The 25,305-nt window shown below is 38.1% G+C and overlaps 1 protein-coding gene and 1 non-coding gene across 2 annotated transcripts; one reads left to right on the top strand and one right to left on the bottom strand.

The window, feature by feature from the left end:
* The first annotated feature begins 8,953 nt into the window (after window positions 1–8,953).
* LOC118271619 (lysozyme) lies at window positions 8,954–16,943 on the top strand. The gene is given in 5 exon segments (XM_050693850.1): window positions 8,954–9,160; window positions 14,038–14,135; window positions 14,468–14,647; window positions 15,784–15,878; window positions 16,186–16,943. Coding segments are annotated over 4 exon segments (492 nt in total). The 5' UTR covers window positions 8,954–9,160; window positions 14,038–14,059; the 3' UTR covers window positions 16,327–16,943.
* A 7,685-nt stretch (window positions 16,944–24,628) lies between these two features.
* Trnag-ccc (transfer RNA glycine (anticodon CCC)) lies at window positions 24,629–24,699 on the bottom strand. Its single transcript has one exon. It is a non-coding gene; the product is annotated as a tRNA-Gly (tRNA).
* Between the last annotated feature and the right edge of the window lie 606 nt (window positions 24,700–25,305).

Genomic DNA, 25,305 nt, shown 5'->3' with positions numbered 1-25,305 from the left:
TACGCAGAGGTTTTAAACGAACGGTAAACGAACAGACAAACAAACGAACAGAATCATCTGATGGTATGCAATCGCCGCCGCCGCCCATGGACATCTGAAACACAAAAGGCGTTATAAATGCGTTACCGGCTTTTTGGGGGTTAAGAATTTAAGGATTGTTAGGTTATCGGAGTTTTAGGGGGTAATTTGGCTCCAATAACCTCACTCACAACGAAACACAACACAATCTTTGTCTCACCTCGGTTTTATGTGAGGCCGTGGTATCGTGGTACCACTTTCCCGAAATATGGCTCTCCCACTCTTTGTGTCAAGGAAAACCAAACCGCAAGATATCTTTTGAGTTCCCATGCAAAAGAAAGAGCCTCTTGCCATATCATACCAGAGATTAAGCAGTTCCAGTTAGGTCTAATTTCAAGACTAAAACAGCATAATCATTCACACAAATAGTTACTAATCTTCTAATAAATCATTATCAAATAAAACTTAATTATAATCAAATATTTATTTACAAATTACATGAAACCAAAACACGTCTGTCTCTCTCCAGTGCTTGTGATTTAATGAAGATTGATAGCTCGTAGCTGCCTGATTAAATGCTACGCCGTAGCCGACTCGGTTACGTTACGTGCTACGCCGTAGCACTGTAGATCGGTTTTATGTAGTAGTGATTATTTTGTGTAATTATTAAGTTCGTTAATTTTGGTATTGCAATATAGATTTTGTTATCTCTTTAATAAAGGTTATATTTATTTGTTTGCTTTTGTAAGGAAACTCGTTAAAATAAAGATGAGGTAAATTTTTTGCATAAAAAATCGTTTTTTGGTGTAATTATCAAAGACGTCATGTACAACGGAGGACAGATACGCCTGATCATTATAAAATTTTATTGCTAGAACCTACCTACAAAAACATGAAGACATCTCATCAAATAGAAAAGCGATAACGTCGCAACTTAGTGACACAACACTTGTAATTCTTTAGTCAGTGGCGCATTTCATATTTTACAGCTAACCTGCGACGCCGGCGGCAACAACCACCACCCCACTTCATTCGTCAATTCAAGGTCATGGGGCGGGGTTAGAGAGCGGATCTCATCAGGTGCAAACAAACATTAACTTAGTAGTGGTCAAGCGCATGTGACCACCATTGTACTTCATATTTGTTACTTTACAAGTGCTAACACTTATTAAATTGGATACAAAATATCATTTTAAAGTAAGTATTTGTCAAATGTAAATACTTATTCAAGTAGTATACTATACTTAAGTGTTGACCACTTCAATCTCAAAACTACTTCAAATAAATCATATCGTAATATTAAAAAAAAACAAATACGTTTATATTTATCGTGTGGTAACTAATGGTAGCCTATAACACACTTTGTACCACTTCTTTTCTTTCTGTGGGTATCGTAAGAGCCTCTTTTGGAGGACCCAACAGTAGATTCTCACACGGACCATTAATCACCACGCTTGCTCAATACGGGTTGGCGATTTCAAACTTATAATTATATAGAAATACTAATAATAATGACTGCCTCGTTGGCCGAGTGGTTGCAAGTGCGACTACCGGGCAAGGGGTCTCGGGTTCGATTCCCGGGTCGGGCGAAGTATAACTGGGTTTTTTTCGGTTTTTCGAAAATTTCTCTCTGTCTGGAAATGTGTCCAGTATATGGCAATAGGTTCACCACCTATTACATGGGACTTACAACATAAATTGTGAAAAGTGGGTGTACATTGTACCAGTGGCATTACGTGCCATAATGTGCACCTCTACCTACCCCTTCGGGGATTAAAGGCGTGACGATATGTATGTATGTATGTAATTAGAAATAATAATATTAATTAAAGCTCCGGTCAGTGGACCGGATCCTGCCAATCCCATCCAGAACTAAAAATAAACACATAAAATTCTGAATCCGGTACAAGAGGAGCAAATGAACAGGTAGTTGCGCGGGCGCATCGTAATTACGGATCGATGCTGCAACGATGCACCTTTAGCAGCGGTCATTACCAAGGGACATAGGGATGGGACATACATACAATTTTTATTTTATTTATGTAAATTTATTTAAAATACTAACTTAAAGTTACTTATACTTACAAAATGTGCGGTTTTGTGTGTTAAGATGGATTTGGAGTACTAACATAACAGCTGAATTTTAACAGATCTTTGTTATTTAAAAAATCTATTTCATTTTGAGCATTGTGCAAAAATGTTTTTACTTATTATACCTATAATATTTTTCCATACAATTCATTTTTATATTAAGAAACAGTTAATTAAACAGAATTATAGTATTCATTCTATACTTTCCTTTACTTAATAACAAATAATCCTTTGCTCAACCAGTCAAATAACTATCCAGCCAAACATACAAAGTACTCCAAACGTCAGCATAGTCAGCATTACCAGGGACGAGTAAAGACTAACTGACGGACAAACGAACCAGTTTCACTTGTAATTATTTTTTTTTTTTTTTTTTTTTTTTTTTTTTTTTTTTTTTTATGGAATAGGAGGCAAACGAGCAAACGAGTCACCTGATGGTAAGCGATCAGCGCCGCCCATGGACACCCGCAACACCAGAGGAGTCACAGGTGCGTTGCCGGCCTTTGTTTTTTAAAAAGGAGTATGCTCTTTTCTTGAAGGTTTGAAGGTCGTATCGGTTCGGAAATACCGCCGACGACAGCTCATTCCACAGTTTTGCTGTGCGAGGCAGAAAGTTGCGCGAGAAGCGCACAGTTGTGGCCTGCCAACCATCTATATGGTGGGGATGGAAATGCTGTCGTGTGGGTCGATGGCGAAAAGAAGCGGCAGGAATAAGACCAAACAATTCCTCAGAGCACTCCCCGTGGTATAAGCGATAGAAAATGCACAATGAAGCTACATCTCTACGCATTGCCAAAGTGTCAAGTCGGTTTGAAACTTCCTGACACTCAACAATCCGAACCGCACGCCGCTGAACGCGGTCCAGAGGATGAAGCTGGTACTGGGGTGCCCCCGCCCAAAGATGAGAGCAGTATTCCATATGGGGCCGAACTTGCGCCTTATATAGAAGCAGGCGATGGGCTGGAGTGAAATACTGCCTCGATCTGTTGAGCACACCAAGCTTTTTCGAGGCTAATTTAACCTTATCCTCCAGATGACCACGGAACTGGACGTCGCTCGAAATGTTGATGCCAAGTATTCCAATACCGGCTGAGGCAGTCAGAGGGGTACTTTGAAACTGAGGTGAGACGACCAACGGTAGTTTCTTAGCGGTAAACACGCAGACCTGTGTCTTAGTAGGGTTAAACTGGACCAGATTAAGTTCACCCCAATCTGAGATTCTCTGCAAAGAAGTCTCGATTTCTGACACAAGTCTGTTTCGGCTTTCGATGACGTTTTCCCGAGGAATGTTAGCGCGGCCGGTATAATAGGCATCACCTGTACTGTCATCCGCATAACAATGAATGCCGCTGATTTGCAACATATCATTGATATGGATGAGGAACAGGGTAGGTGATAGCACGCAGCCTTGAGGGACACCTGCGTTCACAGACAGAGAGTCGGAGCACTCCCCGTCGACAACGACCTTAATGCTTCTGTCTGTAAGGAAGCAGGAGACCCATTCGCACAATTTCTCGGGAAGCCCATAGGAAGGAAGCTTCGAAAGAAGCGCTTTATGCCAGACCCGGTCGAAGGCTTTCGCCACGTCCAAGCTCACTGCCAACGCTTCCCCCTAGACTCGATCGCCTGTGCCCAACGGTGTGTCAGGTAAACCAGAAGATCCCCAGCCGACCGACCTTTACGAAAACCGTATTGTCGGTCATTGAGTAGTTGGTGATCTTCTAGGTACCGCAAGAGCTGGCAGTTAATAATGGACTCCATTATTTTCGAGAAGAGGGAAGTTATGGCTATCGGTCTGTAGTTGGACGGATTTGTTCGATCGCCTTTTTTAGGGATCGGGTGGACCAAGGCCGTCTTCCAGGATTTCGGTACTACGCCTAAAAAGTAAGAGAGCCGAAAAAGACGTGTTAAAACTGGTGCCAACTCCGGAGCGCACATCTTTAACACAAGGGGTGGAATCCCGTCGGGCCCACTCGACTTTTGGACATCAAGGGACAGGAGCGCCAAACGTACCGAACGCTGGTGGAATCGGATATCTGGCATATGCCACCCACACCACGGCACGGCAGGCGGCCCACGCCCCCGTCATCCAGTGTCGAGTTGGACGCACAGATTTTACCCAAAAGTTGGGCTTTATCCCTTGCGCCATGAGCCAACGAATCCATGTGCAGAGGTGGAAATGACGGCCTGCAGAAATTGCCTTCGATAGCTTTGGCGAGCGACCAGAACGCACGAGTTCCCGAAGGAAGGCGTTCAAGCTTCTCGCCAATTCTACCGATGTACTGAGACTTAGCCCCTGCAATAACTCTTTTGAAGGACTTGGAAGCAAAGTTATACTCCTTTTATAAAGTGCTGGTATTTACATCCCGTGCCACCACCGCATCGGCCCAGGCTCGATAGGCTTCACGCTTCCTGCGTGAGGCCTTTCTGGAAGACGAATCAAACCAGGGCCGATACCTGCCACCGACAGGGACCAGAGAGGATGGGACGAACAGCTCCATCCCCTGTAGCACCACATCGGCGACAGAATCGGCAGCGGCGTTGGGATCATCCTGCAAGAAGCAAACCTGTCTCCAAGGATAGGATGCAAAAAGGACCGCATCCCATCCCAGTCTGCCGACCTATAGTGCCATACGCGGCGAAGACGTGCATCTTCTAGACGCGGCGAGCGCGTCCAAGATACAGAGCTCCGGACGAGACAATGGTCCGATGAGCCTAGGGGAGCAACAACGGACACACTGTAGCCGTCCGGGTGAGAGGTCAGCAGAAGGTCCAACAGTGAAGGCCTCTGGTCTTCCACATCTGGGATGCGCGTAGGCGCGGTAACCAGCTGTGTCAGGCCAGAAGCAAGGGCTAGGTCGTGGACAGATCTCCCCGCGTGGTCAGTTCTACTAGAACCAAGCCAGTCGGCGTGGTGGGCGTTAAAATCGCCAAGTAGAACGACTTCTGCAGAGGGTATCTGCCCTTGTACAGAGTCTACAGCCGTCTGGATGTGTTCCATGAGTCGGTCAGTCTCGCTATCACCACTATGGGACCTGTATAGGCACGCATAGACACGGGGGTGGTCGTCGTTATCTACACGCAGCCATAAGATGGAGAGGTCCCTACCTTCAAGATTTCTGAGGCGACGAAAGCTGATATCGTCTCTAATGTACACGCATACCCCGGCCCTAGGCAAGAAGGAATGCTCCAGTCCATACCCAGGGTAGGTGAGGTACGATGTGTCCAACGGAGACGATATCTGCGTCTCAGTTAAAAAGAGCAAGGCGGGCTTTGCTGTCTCAAGATGGTAGTGGACAGCGTTAAGGTTGGAATGGATTCCCCTGATGTTGCAGAAGTCCACATTCAGCGTGGCAGGGGGCGCCGAAGTTATTTTGCTCTTGCCTCGAGCTGTAATGCGCGCAGTTTTGCCCCCCAGAGTACGATGTGGGGCGGCCTAGACGTCCACGCTCAGGGTGGTTGAACTCTGAGTATGGACGTCCAGAGAGGGATTCTCCAGTGTAGTTGGTACCCTCCTGGGGTAATCGAATTGAGTTGAACTGCGCCATTACGTAGGGGGATGGTGGGCCTCCGGTACCCTCACTCACTCGGTGAAACACAACGTGAACGTTGATTCACACCGGTTTTCTGTGAGGCCGTTTTTATTTAACATATATTATAATATTATAATTATCATTAAACTTGAACTGCACTTAAACTATTTAGTTTTTATTGTTCCCACGCAGCTATTAACATAACTAGTAATATAGGAGCATTTACAACACGTTCCGTTTTTATTCCAAATTCTTTGTGAAGGTCAAACCTTGTTCGTCTTAACTTTGTGGCTTAAATCGTCTCATGGTTTATTTATTTTTAATGGTATAAGTTACCTGATGGTAAGCAACCGCCGTCGCCCATGGGTACCCGAAACACCAGAGGCGTTACAATTGCGTTGTCGGCTTTTTAGGGGTTAGGGATTAGAGTTAGGAGGCCGGCGTTAAGCACCCGCCTAACGCCAGCCTCCTACGATGGATGTCGAGGCTTTTAGGGCCATTGGCCGACACGACTATCGACACAATGATAGCAGAATTTATTATTATTATTAGTTAATATGGTTTAATATAATATACAGTATGTTAACTAACAGAGGGCGTTCCTTTAAACTCGTTAATCTATATCATTAATAGATTAAAATAAAAATATCAGCATAGAAAAATAAGCAATAAATTGCAACGTTGCCTTCCTTCAACTACGCGTGCACAGAGTATTTCTTTTACGTATCGATTTAAATTTTTGGTGAATATTTAAATATTTATAAAATTGTTTTGTTTTTGAATGGTAATATTTTTTTAGCATGTACGGATGCTATACTATTGCGGGTTAAAAGGAACGCCCTCTGTTAGTTAACATACTGTATTTACCTAAGCAGTTTAAATTCGAAATATAATAAATAATCATTTTCCGGATCTGGTCACCTTCAATTGTGTCCTTAACCTTCCAATAACCGATTGATTTAAAACAAGTTATTACAATTATTATAATATTGTTATATATTATGTGCATTAATGCGGAAATCTAGCTAAAAACAAGTTAAATAGGTACAAATACAAAGCTAGACAAAACAGGAAAATGGATCAATTAATAATTACTTAATACAAATACATACAGGGTGTCCCTGAAGTCGACGTCCAACAGGCACCAGTTCCAAATGTTATCAGAAAAATATAAAAAAAAATCTAAGTCCTACAGTTTTTAAATTACAGTGACTTATGTGTTATCCACGAAAAAGTACACCCTGTGCCAGTCTTTTGACTCTTGTTGCTACAAATCTTTATTTTTTCGTCTGCAGTCTTCCTTACATTATCCTGAATAGTGCTCCAGTAATATGGAATCATAAATTCTTAGCCAACTGCTTTAAATTGGAAAACATTGTTAGTTTTAGAGGAACCAAATACTCTGAACAAAATTTTCACCTTACTTTAAGTGACTGTACTGAATAAATTATGTATGGCGCTAGGAGTGGCAAATTTCATCAAAGTTGGCGCATTTAATAAGGATTATAAAATGGTATAGCACTTTGCAAATTATTTCTTAAATTCGACACAAAAAAAGATTTTTCAACGAAACTCCGTTTCGATGAATTTATTTGAACTTACTAAAAATTCTTATAGTGTACTCAAATCATACGTTACAACCTCGTATGCACTAGACAACACTTTGCACGAAAATTTTTTTTTATATTTTTCTGATAACAGTTGGAACCTTGCTGATCATCTAATGCCAGTTGGACGTCGATTTCGGGGACATCCTGTATAACGCTTTTCTTTTAATAAACTTTACGCAAATGTTTATATGTATGTGTAATACACAATAGTGGCATGAAATAGGGGGGAGTTTAATGCAATGCACAGCGTAAGTATGAGTTCGCATTATGTTTAAAATTCATACTAAAGATACTGCCTCGTTGGCCGAGTGGTTTCAAGTGCGACAAGGGGTCTCGGGTTCGATTCCCGGGTCGGGCGAAGTACTACTGGGTATTTTTCGGTTTTTCGAAAATTTCTCAGTGGTAGCACGGAGTCTGGTAATGTGTCCGGTATATGGCAATAGGCTCAACACCTATTACATGGGACTTACAACATAAATTGTGAAATGTGAGTGCACATTGGCATGCACCTCTGCCTACCCCTTCGGGGATAAAAGGCGTGACGTTAAGTATAAAAAAAATCATACTGCTTGCAACTATCACAGGCTTCCAAACGTTTTCGCAAATTGGAAGACTCAAAGTGATTTTTACCTCTACCATTAATATGAGTTTGCTTTACGTTTAAAGTAAAGTAGTAATAATACTCATATTTTTACCTAACTGAGTCCGGTCAATTTAGACCAGAAAACAGTAATGAAAGAACAAAAATTCCGACAGAGCTAAATTTTGGTACAGACCTTTATTTTACTATAAAGATTAAAAATTTTAAAGTCCCCATCAATCCCATAAGTGCTTCAAAAGTTATTCAGTGTCAAAGGTCAAGATTTTAGGTTTTTTGAGTTTTTCTCAAAAACCGTAAATTTTTTGAAAAAATATTTCAGACCAAATTTGTAGATTCTCTACAAAAATGGTCCTTATAGTTTTTTCTATAAGTATTACCGTTTCTCAGAAATCACGATTCTAAGAATCACGTTACACATATATGATGTGCACACGTTTCCACACCACCTGTGAGGTAGTGTACTCAGCGCGTTTTTTTAACGTGGTTTCCCCTAGTGCAGTTGGTCTATTCCACGAATCGTTATTACGTAATTTTTTGTCACAATACTTATTTCACTGCATGCAACTTACGGTTTTTGAGAAAAACTCAAAAAACCTAAAATTTTGACCTTTGACCCCGAATAACTTTTGAAGCACTTATGGGATTGATGGGGACTTTTAAATTTTTAATCTTTATAGTAAAATAAAGGTCTGTACCAAAAATCAGCTCTGTCGGAATTTTTGTTATTTCAATGTCGTATATATATTTTTTTTGTTATGTTAAATGGGCCGACGTTTATATTGACCGGACTATAAATAGATTTTTAATTTTCGTACCCCGTCATCATCCCTACAAAGTTTTAGATCTCTTTCTTGACAGTGGCACCTGCGACCACTCGATTAACAACCAGAATTTAGTATCATACTATAAATTGTACAAAAAATCTATTATTAATAATAAATTACAAAAAAAAAATATTAATAAAACATAATATTAAAGGTTAAAAATCCTCATCACTATATGACGTCCTTATAGTACTCGAACGAGTTGCACACATGGAACCTGTTGCCATTATCGTACACACACATTGACACTACCTACACGCATACATGCACAACAAAAATGATACAGTTGTGTCCAGACTCTCAAGAAAGCCAGACTATTATAATTCGTGATAGAATTAATTATTACATTGTATTCAATTATTAATAATATAAGTTTTAAATGTATTTTATGGCAATATAGTAATTATTATTAATACTAGTGAAAGGGTTTACGGAAGTGATCTTTTTAATAGTGTGAGTGCTACTGAGGTCAGGTTCATCAAGGTATTGACTGGTTTTTTTTTTGTTATTTTAAATGGTAAATATTTTTATTTTGGTGTATTTTGTTGATGCCTGTATGTAATTCTACTAGATATACTGTCCCAACTAATATGATATATGCAAACCTCTTTATGGTTCATGTGTTCAATCAATCTTCTTCTATTTTTGTACCCTTATGTATAGTTAGTTGTTCGGTAAAGGACGTCTGGCGCGTCGCATTCTCCCGCCTTCGGTGAGGGGAGAGAGTGTCAGACTCTTACTGTCTAAAAGCCACCCTGTTCCTACTCCTGCTTTTCGAGCCGGATCGCTGGTAATCCGCTAGGTAGTCCGCAGCTCCGAGTCAGCATCAGTCCTACTATCTGTAGCTGACGGCTGATCGCAGACCCGCACTAGGGATGGTGACAGATGATTAATCTATTTGCAATCACCACAAGAACAATCAATACTAATATTAGAAACTATAGCTGATGCTCGCGGCTTCGCTCAGCTCAGAACTAACCTAAGATACTCCTTGGTACATTCAGCTACCTGCCAGTAAAAGTCCTGTCAAAATCGGTCCAGCTATTTCAGAGATTAGCCAGAACAAACAGACAGACTGACAAAAATTATAAAAAATATTATTTTAGTTAATGTATAGTTTGTACATATATTCATATGCGTGTAATAAAAAGCGGTTATTTCAATATTACAAACAGACACTCCTTTTATTTTTTAGTCTAAACTAGATGCGTTTGCATTTGTTTGATCGTCTTTCACTGCAAAACGGAGCAACAAATTAACGTGATTTTTTAAGTAGAGATAATATAAGAGATGTAGCATGACATAGTCTATAGAACATCACGCTAAGATTTATAGAAGCCGAGCAGAGTGAGAAACCGCACAGGAGTAACTAGCTAGTAATTTATAATTATAAACACTAACATTATAATAGTCCTGTACCTACCTGTTACAAGAACTATTGCTATTATTAGACCAGACCTATGAAGAAGGGTCAAGAAACTGTGTCTAGTGACGTCCAATGCACCTTGCACAAGTGCACATAGGATAATAAACCCACAACGCAGGCTGCAGCAACCAGTTTACCATCCAACCCTGTTTTACCTGTTTTAGGTTTTATATTAAAATACAAAAGTTGACAAGTTTTATTAGTTTTTTTAAAAAATCTCTTCGATAATAGGTAGTATTGCTGCACTGACTGCACTGTTGGACAACTGGCTGCCGTGCAACGTGTAACGGGTTCGGTTCCCGCACAGAGCAACTGTCTGTGTGATCCACAAATTGTTGCTTTGGGTCTGGGTGTTATGTGTATGTGAACTTGTATGTTTGTAAACGCAACCGCGATATAAGAGAATATACTAGTGTGGTGCAACATTTTTTACATAACATAACTGATGAAAAGTATTTTTTTTTATATTATGTAGATCCATACTACACACACTAAACAAACGGACACTACGAAATTTCGCCATAAAAGAGAACTTTTGGGCATTTTGTATTTTTTTTTCATACTAGAATTACATATCTCCTAACTATAACAAAGAAATGAATTACGAAATTTAGTCCAGGTGTTCTCGAGATTTGCGCAACACATTCAGCGATTAATTGTTATATTTTAGAGGAAGATGTTCACATCTGCTTACCGCTTGAGATAAAAACTTGTTAAGTTATAGAAAAAAACAACAAAACTTTAACTAGTATTTTATTTATGACACCAGTATTTCTTTGTCTGTTCAATATATTTTATTTTTCCTTATTATATATTATATATAATGGCCACAAGAAATGCAGGCACTAACAGGTCTCTAATGTTATTATTATTGATTAGCTTTAACGACGGTACATTATTGGAGTCATCATTACATATACATATATTATATATATTTATATATTATTATGTTATACAAATTACGGCCATAAACGATCATAAATTACAATTTTATGAGATTAAATCCCTCAATGAGGAAAACGGAGGTCCATTGATACCTAATTCTTAATGTTTCATCTAAATTATCCGTCGTTATCTTGAATTATGATTCTATATATAATTCTAAGTGTGTATGTCACTGAACTTCTATTAAACGAGTGGACCGATTTTGATGAAATTTATTGTATGTGTAAGGGGATCTGAGAATGGTTTAGATTCACAATTTTGTCAGCTGGACAATGATTTTTGATTAATTTTTAATTTATCAGTAGTTGTTGATTTTGGAATGTTTTACATTGGATCCGACAGACGGCGCTACCATCGCAGTGTCAAATATTAATGACGTTAGATATTGTCATAACATTTGAATAACAATTTTCATCAAAAAGGTCCAGAAAGTTTTAGCTTATTAAAAAAAGTTTAAAATTTTCAAATTAAAGACGTGTAGACAGGACAACGTCTGTCGGGTCCGCTAGTGATTTTATATTAATGTCATGAGATTTATTTGTTATTTATTTGTTTAGTTTTTTGTTAATAAAATCGTGTATATTTTTACAGATTAATACGCCAATACATTATACAGTTAAAGTGAACCTATTATAATCACTTTACATTTATGTAATTAGCAATTATAAAAAGTACAATAATTTTAATTACTTAAAACTAAGCCATCCATTGTCTCACAAAATCTTAAACATTCGTGACATACATCCCTTCACTTTGATCCAAACAAATTATATTCTGGTGCGGATGTCAAGAGAGTAGACTATAAAAGTATACTTATTTCTGCCTCTATTTTTTCCGTGTCGTGAGAGCTAAGAGACTAAAAATTTGACAGAGATAGAACAGCAGAGCCCTCTGAATATGTTAAACTAAAACGTCTATTTAGATTCTCGACTAATTAATAAAATTGGAGTGTCTGTTCGTAATAACAAGTCTCGGGACATGTCATATTGGTACTTGCCGTTGGTAGGTTTCGAACCCTCACCCACATGCATGAAAAGCGGACGTCTAAAATCTCCAGAACACCACGACTAATAAATGAACAATTACAATTATTATTATGAATTTAAAAGTGTAAACCACGTGAGCACATTGTACTTCTCGTGACCACACCAAATAAATATTAAACAAAATTAACTCTAATAAATGATCAATTCTCCAAAACTCGACAAAGAATACAACAAAAGAAGGAATAGAAATCAATACACCTCCTTTAAAACCAATTGGTGCCATCTATTTCAATGAGCGGTCCAGATAATCTGCAATTAAGTGACTGCAACTACACGGTGTCCTATTGGCTACTCTGTGGTAATTGTTCTTGTTAGTCTCTGTCCGTGGCCATTACTCTATGGATTGTGTACGTATGTCTGAAAGCATTTAGTTTATTCAGTCAGTAAGGAGCTATTACTTGAGTTTCATTAGATAGATGTCATTATAAAATATTATTTTACAAAATTGTGGTTATTTTTGAGATTAACAGAACAGTTTTCATGCTTTACCAACTAGTTCATAGGCTCATAATAGGTATTACATATTGTATTGCCTAAATAAAAAGCTGAGAGTCTGTACACTGAGTCCACATTTTTTAAATAATGTGACTCCTCTGGCGGTGGTGATCGCTTACCATCAGATTACCCATCTACCGGCGCCCACTGTCTGGCCATCATCCCCGTCTGGTCGTTTGCCACCTATTACAAAAAATATCTAAAACTGAAGAATTTGTTTGTCTAAAACTCAAAAGTACGCTCATTTTAAAATTAATTAAATTTCTTTTCATACAACACAAAAATAAAATACAACATACGTAACCAATTAAGAAAAGGCTTGTATCAGAAAACATTGATCAAGAAATGTATTATAAAAGTTTTTAAATCCGCTAGTGGCTCCGTTTCTTTGCTCCCAAGTGTAACTAGGTACATCCACCAAGTAGGCCTGGATTTCAAGCAATACACCATTGACGCAATGTCCACTAGTTACCACATTTACGAGGCAGCCGGTCATTCACCTGCACTCGCTCACAGTGGTCAGTCAAAGCAGTGATCGACATTACGCGTCACTGCAGAACTGTGCCTCCACAACTAGGGATGGGAGTGACGATTCGATAGTTCATTTGTCGATTTGTGTAATCGATTATGATTGATTCGAATTCGGAATTAAGGTGGTTGTAAAAGCCATCTTAAAAGCAAAAGACAATTAAGATACAAAGTTACCTACCCTGTGCATAGTTTAGATTTACTAAATAGTTTTTCCATGAAAAAGTAACATACATATTCATCTGTTGATCACCGTACACTTTTATTGTAATATTAGAATAATAGAAAAAAATATACATTTTATTTAGTACACACCCCAATAAGTGTAAGAGAGCAATGCTTCAGCACGAATAGGCCGTCTCGATCGGAATGGTACCACGGCCTCACAGAAAACTGCCTGCGGTGCAGTTTCGTTGTTTAGTGAGGTTACCAGAGGCCCAAGGCCCACTGATTCCCAAATAACCCTTAAATTCTTAACCCCCAAAAAGGCCAGTAACGCACTTGTGTATACACTGGTATTTCACATCACCATGATAGACGGTGATGCGGCCACTTCTCCGGGCACTGAGCCAAATACAGATTTGGCAGGAATCACTCGCGCACTACCTAATACGTGTAAACTTTGGGCTTAGATTACCTGTACACTGACTAGAGTGAAGTGAAGCGAAAACCTGATAGTATAAAACAGAAAAACCATGGAATAGATCTGTTTAGAGTTATTTCCCAGTTATGTATGTATGTATACCTACTGGCGAGTAGTATTACCCACATCACCGAAATACAAAGTAAAGTAGTGTTTTTCCAGACAGGTTATATTATTTGCTAACAGTCAAGCTGATTAGATTAGGGCCTTACTAACGCCACCTCATGATCGCAAATAGAAAATCAGACAATCTCATTAAAAATAATTTTGTTTTCAGATTGACGACAAAATAAGTAAAGATGCACATTAAACCGTTGTTTGCCGTACCTGTGTGTCTAGTAGCAGTCTTCGTGTTTTGGATAACCGGATCTAGCGGTAAGAAAAACCTGTCTTCAAAGAAAATACAAATTAATGATTTTAAAATATTTACATGTAAATACGTGTAGATACGTGACACACTCCCTCTCACCTCGCCCAGGGTGGTAGAAGTCATTGGAGGAATTTTTGCCCTTAGAAAAAGGGGGGGAGAGGAATTAAACCGTAATTTTATACTACTACTTGACTAGTGACCATATCAACATTTTCCCTAGCCGCAGAAGTTACATAAATTTCGCCACATTTTCATTTATGTATCACCACGCTCAAATACACCGTAAGTACCAAATCTTCTTTACTTTTTACTATACCTCTTATCTATTACCTTCCAGGCCTCTTCATCCCCAATCTAACAGAGAGGTGCTACAGATGTCTGTGCCACGTGTCCACAAACTGTGACACGTCACACGGGTGCACTGGCGGCTACTGTGGACCCTTCAATATATCCAGGGTGTACTGGGTAGACGCTGGCAAGATCACGTTCACTGAGGATGATCCGGAGAGGAATCATGGTGGGTCTTATATTGTACCTTCGGTAGAAGAAGCATCTTCATCTTCAGGCATAGTACGTCCTTTATTGAATGTAGTCACCAAAGACTTCCAATTGGAAGCAACGGATCATCTGATGGTAAGCAATCGCCGCGGAGGTGTTACAAGTGCGTTGTCGGCCTTTTTTGGGGTTAGGAATTTAAAGTATTGTTGGGGAATCGGGGATTGAAAAGATTGGGAAAGGGGGAAATGGTCTTTCCGGTAACCTCCCTTCTATCATGGTGGGTAAATCTTATATTGTACCTTCGGTAGAAGAAGCATATTCATCATCAGCCATAGTACGTCCTTTATTGAATGTAGTCACCAAAGACTTGTAGTTGGAAGCGACTTATTTTCAGTGGCCTTGTTTTTATGGTTTAAGCCAATAAACGAGCGGTCGGAGCACCTGATGGTGAGAAATCGCCGCCGCCCATGGACACTTGAAACACCAGAGGTGTTACAAGTTGCCGGCCTTTTGAGGGTTAGGAATTTAATGATTATTGGGGAATTGAAGATTGGGAAAGGGGGTAATTGGGTCTCCGGTAACATTACTCACATAACGCAAGCGTTGTTTCACGTTGGTTTTCTGTAAGGCCGTGGTATCACTCCGGTCGAGCCGGCCCATTCGTACCGAAGCATGGCTCCCCCACACTTAAATCCTTAAATAAATAAATAATATTATAATCCTTTATTTCATTATTTCACAAAATAATTTTACATGAAACAGCCACAAATAAGTATTAATCAATAATTATGCTAGTGCACTAGGAATAACTTAATAAGTAACTTACCAATATTTAGGAACTATAGGAAAATTTACTTTTTAACCTAGACTTATGTATAATTAGCGACTTGCCCGAGCTAGGTTTATAAAAACCTGTGTTTCGGGTCATCACTTACAAGACTATCAATTTGGGTGCATGTGTACAGAAATAGAATAACAACTTACAAACTAATCTTACATTCATACTAAAACTTCCAATAGTTTTTCTGTGTCTGTGTAATCAAGATTAAGTAGATACTCTGATAACATTAATGTACTACCTTGCAGCGTACATTCAAATAATAAGTTTAAATAATAATATGTATGGTATCTAAAACTTTATTTTCTATATTCCAGCGTGGTCAGACTGTGCGAGAAACTATCACTGCTCTAAACGAATCATAGAAGGCTATTTGGAAAAGTATTTATTTCCGTAAAAAAATAAAAAATACGTGTCTAATATTTTAAAATAATCTACAAGACGGACATTAAAATAAAAATTAGTCATCTACCCTATGCCACTGTATAGTGTAAATTTTTCATCATTTGTGCACAATTCTAGACTCCGCGCTACTACTAAGAAATTTTCGAAAAACCGAAAAAAAACCCATTAATACCTTTACCCGACCCGGGAATAGAACCCAAGACCCCTTGTCCGTCATTTCATCATTCGACAGATAGTAAAAGTCGTAAATTAAAAATTTCTTAACGTGATTTGCATAAATGACAGTCTTATCATTCATCATCCTTTAATTCCAGGACTGCAATGGAGACGGAGTCACCAACTGTTTCGACTACATGATGGTGAATGGTAACGGTGGCTATGGATGCACAGCTCCCCTGAACAGGTCGGAGAATGGAAGAAAATGGCTCAAAAGATTCGAAGAATGCCAGCTATAAAATAAACAATCAACCAATAATCATCATCATCACTTACCATCAGGCCAGGGGCCTTAGTCTGCTATTACAATTGTGTCAGAATGGTCGATCACTGAGCAGTGCGAGAGGGACGGAGCTATACAACCTACATAGCTCCATACACAATTGTAATAGCAGACTAAGGCCCCAGATAAGCCAAATGTCGACCCATCAAAAGGAAAAAAAAAGATACATACATAACCTCACGCCTGTCTCCCATGGGGGTAGGCAGAGACAATGGAACGCTAATTGCCACGGTTCTTACACACTTCTTTCGCTTCATCAACAGTCATCAGTCTTTTCATGCATGCTTGTCGGTTAAAGATTATACATTTAAGCTTTCTGTGAGAATCCAAGTCTTGATCTATATTTACGGCGAATCACATTAAAGTCCGTCCAGTCGTTTATGAGTTCAAACTGTTTTGTTTGATTTTTGTTTAACGATCAGGATTGTGATTTGCGATGAATGTGTCAAAATTTGTTTAACGTAAATACTTAATTAGTTTTAATTTATATCTAAACGTTAACGCCATAATTAGATTTAGTATACATATAGGTAGGTGCCTATGTCAGAGAAATACATTTTTTATAATCAAAAATTTGTTTTAATTACCCCCTTGTATATAAGACAAAAATAGAAAATACATTGTGTCTCGCGTGGATCCACGTTTCAGCATACGACGGGTTAATTCTTTGGATTTTCCTTTAGTTAGTTAGTACATGTCATTTTATTCGAGGAGTCTCAGTTCCACTTGAAATTATCCTCAAATTAATATACCTGAACTAGTGTCGAGCCACGTTTAAAAATAATTACCCCCTCCCCAATCCTCCCAATCCCCCAACAACCCTTTAAATTCCTAACCCCCAAAAGGCCGGTAACGCACTTGTAAGTTGTAACGCCTCTTGTGTTTTACGTGTCCATGAGCGGCGGCGATTGTTAGCCATCAGGTGATCCGTATGCTTATTTACCGGCTTAAAACATTTAAAAAATGCTGTAGATCCTACAGGTTAGTACATAAAAGTGTATCTTCAGCAAAAATCCATGATTAAAATTATTATTTTCATAAAACAAAAGTAATAAACAACAGCCCGGAGACATATTATGTCAGTCTTATATCCAGGAATGTGTAATGAATGAAACTTATTATTTACTTATTAAATATTTATCTTAGTTAAGTAGAATATTCCCGGAATTCATTATCTATTGGAATTTTCTTCGTAAGAGAGATGCTGGATTCATTATCTGTTGTGTTCCATTACTGGAAACTTGCATTCCAAGCACCAAGTCTTTAATAGGAACTTAATTTGCTACACGGAAAATATCACTAACATCTTACATTAGCTTTTGCCCGCGACTTCGATCGCGTTAACCCTTAAATTGGCACTGTACTCCACAAATACCATAAACTTTAAAAAAATCTAATGACCCAAATATTTAAAAAAACCTAAATTTTTTATATTAAATAAGTAGCAATAATTGTCAATCTTGGTAGAAATTTATTGTAAATTGTGATAAAATCGAAAATAATTTGTCAAATTCAAAAATTTTTCGAAACGGTCTGGTGTCTCTGCGACCCGGGTAAGGTTTTTATTGTTTTCTTTACTTTTTCGTTTGGGAGTTCTGGGTTTTTGGCTTTGAGGCACAAGGGGGCCTAACAAGTAACATAAAATATTCGATATTATTGCTCTAATTTACATAATAACAATATTATAAGCTAGAATCAAAGTATGTACTCCGTGAATACCGCTGCCAGATCAGTACAAAATAGACTTTGGTATACACGAAGTACATTGCCAAATGCATAGTGTTAATCAATATGTATTTTATTTCTATATTTTATATATTATAATAACAAAAGTTGAGTTTTTTTTTACGTTTGATGGGTTGACGTTTGGCTGCTATCTCGCCTGTTCGTACGTGATGATGCGGCCTACGATGGAGCACGTCTGCCCATAAGCAACCTATTCTCTCGGACTTCGAAGACACCCAGGTTATACCCATCAGGAAACACAGATTCCGGCAAAGAATTTCACTCTCTAGCAGTTCGCACAAGGAAGCTTGAAACAAAGCGCTTGGTGGGAGTGGGTGGGATATCTACCATGAAGCGGTGGCTCTTCGCCGATTGTCTGGTGGTACGATGATGTAAATGACTAGGGAGAATCAAATTGTGCAATTCCACCTCGCACTCTCCGAAATAATCTTGCAGAGTATGAACGTGACTGATGACGTCAATTCCATACTAAATAATTTTTGTTTGTGATGATTTTTTTATAAATAAAGTAATAAATTAACAAAATGAGTATTAGTGATATATTGGCAGTGTGCTACACGTAGTACAAACGTAGTTTACACTATAATTGGCAATGTACTCTCTGAAGTACACAGGTTTTCGCGAAAACTGTAATATACAGATTTTTTCCATAATTTTTTTCACTCCTCTGGGATCATAATAAACACAAAAATATCATTAAAAGACCAAATTTAAGAAATAAAAGTGCTTGCCAGTTTAAGGGTTAAGAAGTTTTATTGTTAATTAAATTTATCAAGCGAAAAGTGGGTGTATATTCCATAGCCGTAATGAGCACCTCTGCCTACCCGTTTGGGGATAAAAGGCGTGACATTGCACGTTGCAAGAAATAGATACATTTGATAGTTCAGACCGACTATTTGAATACATCTCCATCGATTGAATACCGAGAGACATAAACTTCGTTATCCACTGCCGGTTTGATTTTAGAAGGTAAGAAAATAATATAGGAAATGAAGAATGCAATGTCTCAGAGGTATTGCAACTGCACCTTTGATACAATGGCTGGGCAATCGACTTACTGTGTACCACTTTGTGTGATCCACAAATTGTTGTTCCGAGTCTGTGTATGCTGTGTATGTGTGTAAACACACCCACGACACGACACAGTGTAGCCATATAAAAAAATAGAAGTAAGTTTTTGTAGAAATTGATTTATTTTTAAATGAGGAAACAATCTGCCAATGAATGCCATGGGACTTTTTCCATTTTATGCTTTGTAATGTAAATTGCAATTTAAGGTAAGCGTCCACATGGCCGTATCGTACGCATCGCACACATCGTACGCATTCCGTATGACGTCATCAACACGCATCACATGTAGGCATTGCTGATGATGCGGTCCGTACGATGCGGATCAGTGGACGCAGTTTATGAGTTTCTATACAAGACAAACTAAAATCCTGTGGACGCGTACCTTTAATACACCTCACAATCATTCACACGAAGTAATGTACAGCGAACATGGTATAATTGTCGCCATGACGACCTAAATCAACAAGGTACAAGCTAGACAGGTGACAGGAATGAATATTCAGCTAGAACGTTGAAACTTTAATGAGGAGCTAGGCAGGACCACTTGAAAAACATAACCTACAGGCTACAGGAGTTTCTTGATGAGACATAAGATTTTAGGACGTGGCGTGAATTTTTGGCTCATTATAATCTACGTTTTTAATCAAAAGCGTGTTAAATTTTGAACACACTAAATTATCGTGGTAGCCCGGACGTTTAAAACGTCCGTTTCTCATACATGTGGTTGCAAGTTCGAAACCTACCAGCGGCAAGTACCAATGTAACTTTTTCCGAGGGATACCTATGTCTTTTCTAAGATTATTTAGACATCACTGACAAACGGTGTAGGAAAACATTGTAAGGGAACCTGGGCTTACCTATAATTTCTAATTGTAAGTTTGTAATAATCAACCCGCATTGAGCAAGCCTTCTCTTTGCGAAAAGAGGCCTCTGATCAGCAGTGGCCACTTATAGGCCGTTGATGTGATGTGATGCTAAATTTTATTTTATCAAATCACCTGATGGTAAGCGATCAGCGCCGCCTATGAATACCCACAACGTCAGAGGAGTATTTTAATAATTAAAGCAGGTAGGTACCTAATATTTTGAAAGGGGAGCTTGTTCCCCTTTCAAAATATTTCATTTGATATGAAAATTGATTCATTCTGAATAAGTATTTCAAAACGTGTATGTAATTTAGTACGTTCCTAGATAAACTCAATTTCCCCGTCTAAGGATAACTCAAGTGTACAACATTCATCCTAATGAGAAACTATCCAAAATTACGTTCACCATAGTCTTCAACAGCTAGCACATTAAGAACACCAAACTACACTCAAGATAACATTAAAACAGAAGATATACAATCTCTTTGGTGTAGTTTAACCAAAGACAAAACAAGTGGGCGCATAAATCGTGAACTGTTGTCTGTGGAGTTGAGGCAATTCTCTTGTTGGCGCGAAATCAGCCGGGAAACATGGCCGCGGTCTGACTGCACGCCTGATACTTAATCATTGTCTGAGTTTAATTATAATGTTACATTCGGTTACACACGCAATAAATTGTGGAAGGGAAATAAAATGTTATAACAACGGGAATGAAATATTATTTGCTAAATCAGCAACGAAAAATAATAAGTTGGATATTTTTCAGTAAACCACAGTCCGTGAATGTCAACGAAATTAGAAATTAAGTACGCATTTCAAGCACAGTACTATAATGTTCTATATTTCATAAAGTTAATACCCATATAGGTACATTACAAGTGATGAAAAATAACACAACTTTCCTAAAATAGGACAAGCAGCTGATGTCAGAAACAAAAGATGCAAAACATAAAACCAACAGCAACATAATTTACAATAACAAATGTCAAGCCAAAACATTACAAGTATTAATTTTTCGAAACACCATCCATTACATTAATACCCATAAAACGAGAAAAACTGGAGTCTCTCAAAAAATGTTGCCATTAAAACATTCTTCAACTCTTGCCGCCGCCATTTTTGCGCGCGAAACTCATTATTTTTAACAAAATAAGCAAACGTATTTGAGTATACATCCTTTCCTTTCTCTCGGGTCCTTACTCCGAAATGTTCTGTCACATAAATTAACAACGCATGGCGAAAAAAAAACAGACAAAAATTATGCTAAAAGCTAGATAAAACATAAATTACAAGTTTTAGACATTTTTGGGCGAGCGTTGAGTTTGGGAACAGTTTTGTTTTTAGATTATTACAATTTTACAGCGACTAGCTACGGGATGAAGTGTAAAATTTCACTTAATTAGACAGAGACTTAATGAATTTTGAATCAATTCTTAGTTGCCAAGGGCCGTTTATTAGCCATTACGATAGATAAGACAGGATGCCTAGGTAGGAACCTAAAAAATTGTCTGTCAACTAAGCTAGTTAGTGAACCTTGTTTCATGGTATAAGTCAATGAACGAGTAGACGGATCACCTGATAGTCAGCAATCGCCGCCGCCCATGGACACCCGAAACACCAGAGGTGTTACTAGTGTGTTGCCGGCCTTTTGGGGTAAGGATTTAAGGGTTGATGGGAATCGGGAATTAGGAAGATTTGGAAGGGGGTAATAGGGCCTCCGGTAACCCCAATCACACAACGAAACACAAAGCAAGCGTTGTTTCACGTCGGTTTTCTGTGAGGCCTTGGTATCACTCCGTCGAGTCGGTCCATAAGTGCCGAAGCAGGGCTCTCCCACACATAGCACTCAAATAAATTTGATCCGACATATTATTACACCAGGCATTGGATACATATTCTTCCATATAATAAAATGGCAGAATACCTCTATATTTTTACCATAAAAGATCTTTCACTAGCTCCAGTAACGCAGAATGCACAATACCTAAACGTTGCACGTTCATATTTTGCATTCCAACCAGCCAGAAAATGCAACGTCAGGAGTGTAAAATTCTAAATATTTCACATCAGAAATACGTTCAATCGATTGTCTTCTGTCAGCACTTTTTAACATCGAACACTGCTTTGTGTTAGCATTTTACAAAGTTTCCATTATTTGCATCGAAACGTCTAGAACTTGAAGTTTCTAAAGTGCCTTTGGCTTTTCTTAGTTCGAAGTTTTCTCTGTTCTGTGTGTGTGTGTGTGCTTTCTAACTTAAGGAGAATTGAAAAAAGAAGGGAAAATAGAAATGGTGTATGGCAATCGATATTTTTATTGTTACCGTCATTATCGCAGTTTGTGGTAACTAACTGAAACTGAGTAGGTACTAGTATATTATTGGCTATTTCATACATAAAGGAAATCTAGCTAATTACCTAATTGCAGTTGCCAGATGCACAACAAAATTATTGTTGACTGCACGATTGGTGCAGCGGCTGGGCATCCGGCTGTCGGGCAATATGTAGCGGGTTCGATTCCCGCACGCAACAACTTTTTGTATGATCCACAAATTGCTGTTCAGGGTGTCATGTGTATTTGAACTTATATGTTTATAAACGCACCCATAGCATAGGAGAAAATCCTAGTAAGGGGCAACAATTATTTATTTAGGTATTTAAAAAAAGTCCTTCATTTAATTTGTTCAATTCCAAAATTCCAACCAAATTTCATTTTATCAAGACCACGTTAGTGTACTTTTTGCGAAATACCCACCTCATTTTCTATAAAGCCACATGAAATCAATAGTATTCAATTTCAATAACTATCCGGCCTAATCCGACCGACCTACACAAAACAAATCAAACAACATTTCAAACGATCCTCTTCATCGTAACCCGTTTTATTTATAGTTACAAAACTCCAATTTGTAGCAGCACTCCATTAGCCACAAATTAATAGCGTAATACAGAGTAATACTCAATATATCAGCCTTTATCACAGCAATATAATATTACAGCGCCATGTTGAAATATTATTTCATGGCGCATCACTTGGGGCGCGTGAAATTATTCCTTGTACCACAAACGAGCTGGAAGATCTGATGTATGATGAACATACTTAAATTAATGATTACATCTACTCTGGAAGTGTGTTACAGGCGAATTTATACCGTAAACTGCTTTAAATATGCCCCAAAACTGTATGGACTTACTAACGTCTTTGTTCCGTTAAGAACATATCTTAAAAAGATCTGTCTTGACTCACATCAAGGTACACCATTTAGAGTTTAATAGATTTTCAGCTTTGTTACTAATAGAATAAAGTTGATATTTTAATTGAACTATTGAACTTATACAAATTCAGGTCACCCCAAAAATATGCCCAATATGTCCGAAAATACAAGTTGTTTCCTAAAACAGTGCTCAAAAAACGCTGATATACAAATTTGGGTCCGTAACCCAGCGTCCTTTCATATAGATGATATTTTAAATAAGTAAACAAACTGTGTACCGAGGATTTGGAAGGAAAACAAATATAAAATCAGGAGAAAATACCAGGTTATCACTGAAATGAGTCCAGAAGGGACCATTGGGGGTCCGTAGAAATAAGCATTCGATGTTAGAGGGTCCACATTGTAAGTAGATAGAATCGGAGACCAGTCTCAATCTTGTATTATGTTGGCTTTATTTTTATCTACGATATGTTTTGTTTAAAAGAAGGGTCGTGAGATGGTTTTTTATTTGGGTATTTGTAAAAGAATAAGAAGTATACATTCTACCGAATCGTTGCATTACTGTTATTTATAAGTCGAGATGAGTGATTCTTAAACAGAATTGTTTTTTTTTTAGATTATCACTATAAAAAAGTAGAAAACTCAAGAGTGGGAGCAACAACGGCATTTCGACACATAAAATGTATCTAGAAATTAAGTCACGCGATATTTCAAATCAATATACCTACATATCTTTGTCTAATATAAAAAACTTTTATAAACACAACATTTTTATTAAGTAAGTATTAGCTGTAGTATTTCAAACGTCACCACACACCAAAACATTTTCCAAACACGCCGAATATTCCCAAAAAGTTTAGCCACCCGAATTTTAGGTAGCACCGAGATTAAAGCGAGCATATTATAGGATATCACAACATTCACAACAGTTGTCCGTTAATAACGCGCGGCTCAGCCAGGATTTCCCGCCAAATAAAAATGGCGGCCAAGAACCACAGATTACAAACTGGACAGAGCAAATAACCGGTCCCGCGATTATTACACCCCGGCCAAACCGTTTTATTGCGTAAAAAATATTAGATTTTTTTATTTTTGGAAAATTCTTTGTAGTAATTTCGATGAAGCCTAGAATAGAATAGATTGAATTCAAAATATATTTTATTACGAAAAAAAAACGTAAAAATCAAATCCAATGTAGATATAGCAATTATCAATTATTAGGTTCATTCCATATAAAAGAATATGGAACTCAAAACAGAATTGATTTTAAATATATGCACCTGTGTGTACCCTTCAAAAGAGAAAAGCGTGATGCTAAGTTACATAACGTTAAGAAAATAGAAAAAAACTTCGCAAAAAGAAATGCACTGCCCGGGAATCGAACCCGGGTCGCAAGAATGGGAATCTTGCATGATACCACTACACCAGCAGTGCTGTATACAAGCTGATAAAAATAGAACTATGTATACTCGTGTTGCATTTTAATTAACTATTTTCTAATTTTCATTGAAGCGTGCCATTAGTGCTTGCGATTAAAATCCCGTTAAGTTTTAAGAAAAAAATACACATAACTTCACGTTTCAAAGATGTAAATAATACATAACGTTAAGCCTTTTCATCCCCAAAGGGATAGACAGAAGTGGACAATCTTGAAAATTGTGTCACCTCAATTTTCATCAGTTATATTATAAGTCCAATGGAATAATGTGAGCCTATTTTCATACACCGGGCACAATGAAGGTACCGTATTTCAGGAGGAGCTGCAGATGCGTTGCTGGCATTGGATACATATACGTACTTTTTTAAATGTCACGTAAAAGTGTGTTCTTTCCTAACCTTATACTGTTGTGCCTGACTGGGTCCACATTATGCCCTAGTAAAGTTCACCTAGGCCTTACACATGGAAAGCAATGAAGAATTGAGTTTTCAGCAACAACGCACCTGTGACTCCTCTGGTGTTGCGGGTGTCCATTGACCGCGCTGATTGCTTACCATCAGGTGAACCGTCCACTGTTTTGCCCCCTATTCCATAAAAATGGA

This window comes from Spodoptera frugiperda, chromosome 5 (genome assembly GCF_023101765.2).
Source record: "Spodoptera frugiperda isolate SF20-4 chromosome 5, AGI-APGP_CSIRO_Sfru_2.0, whole genome shotgun sequence".
Classification (NCBI taxonomy): domain Eukaryota; kingdom Metazoa; phylum Arthropoda; class Insecta; order Lepidoptera; family Noctuidae; genus Spodoptera; species Spodoptera frugiperda.
The sequence above is the reverse complement of the archived record's forward strand: the minus strand, read 5'-3'. Positions and strand labels throughout refer to the sequence as shown.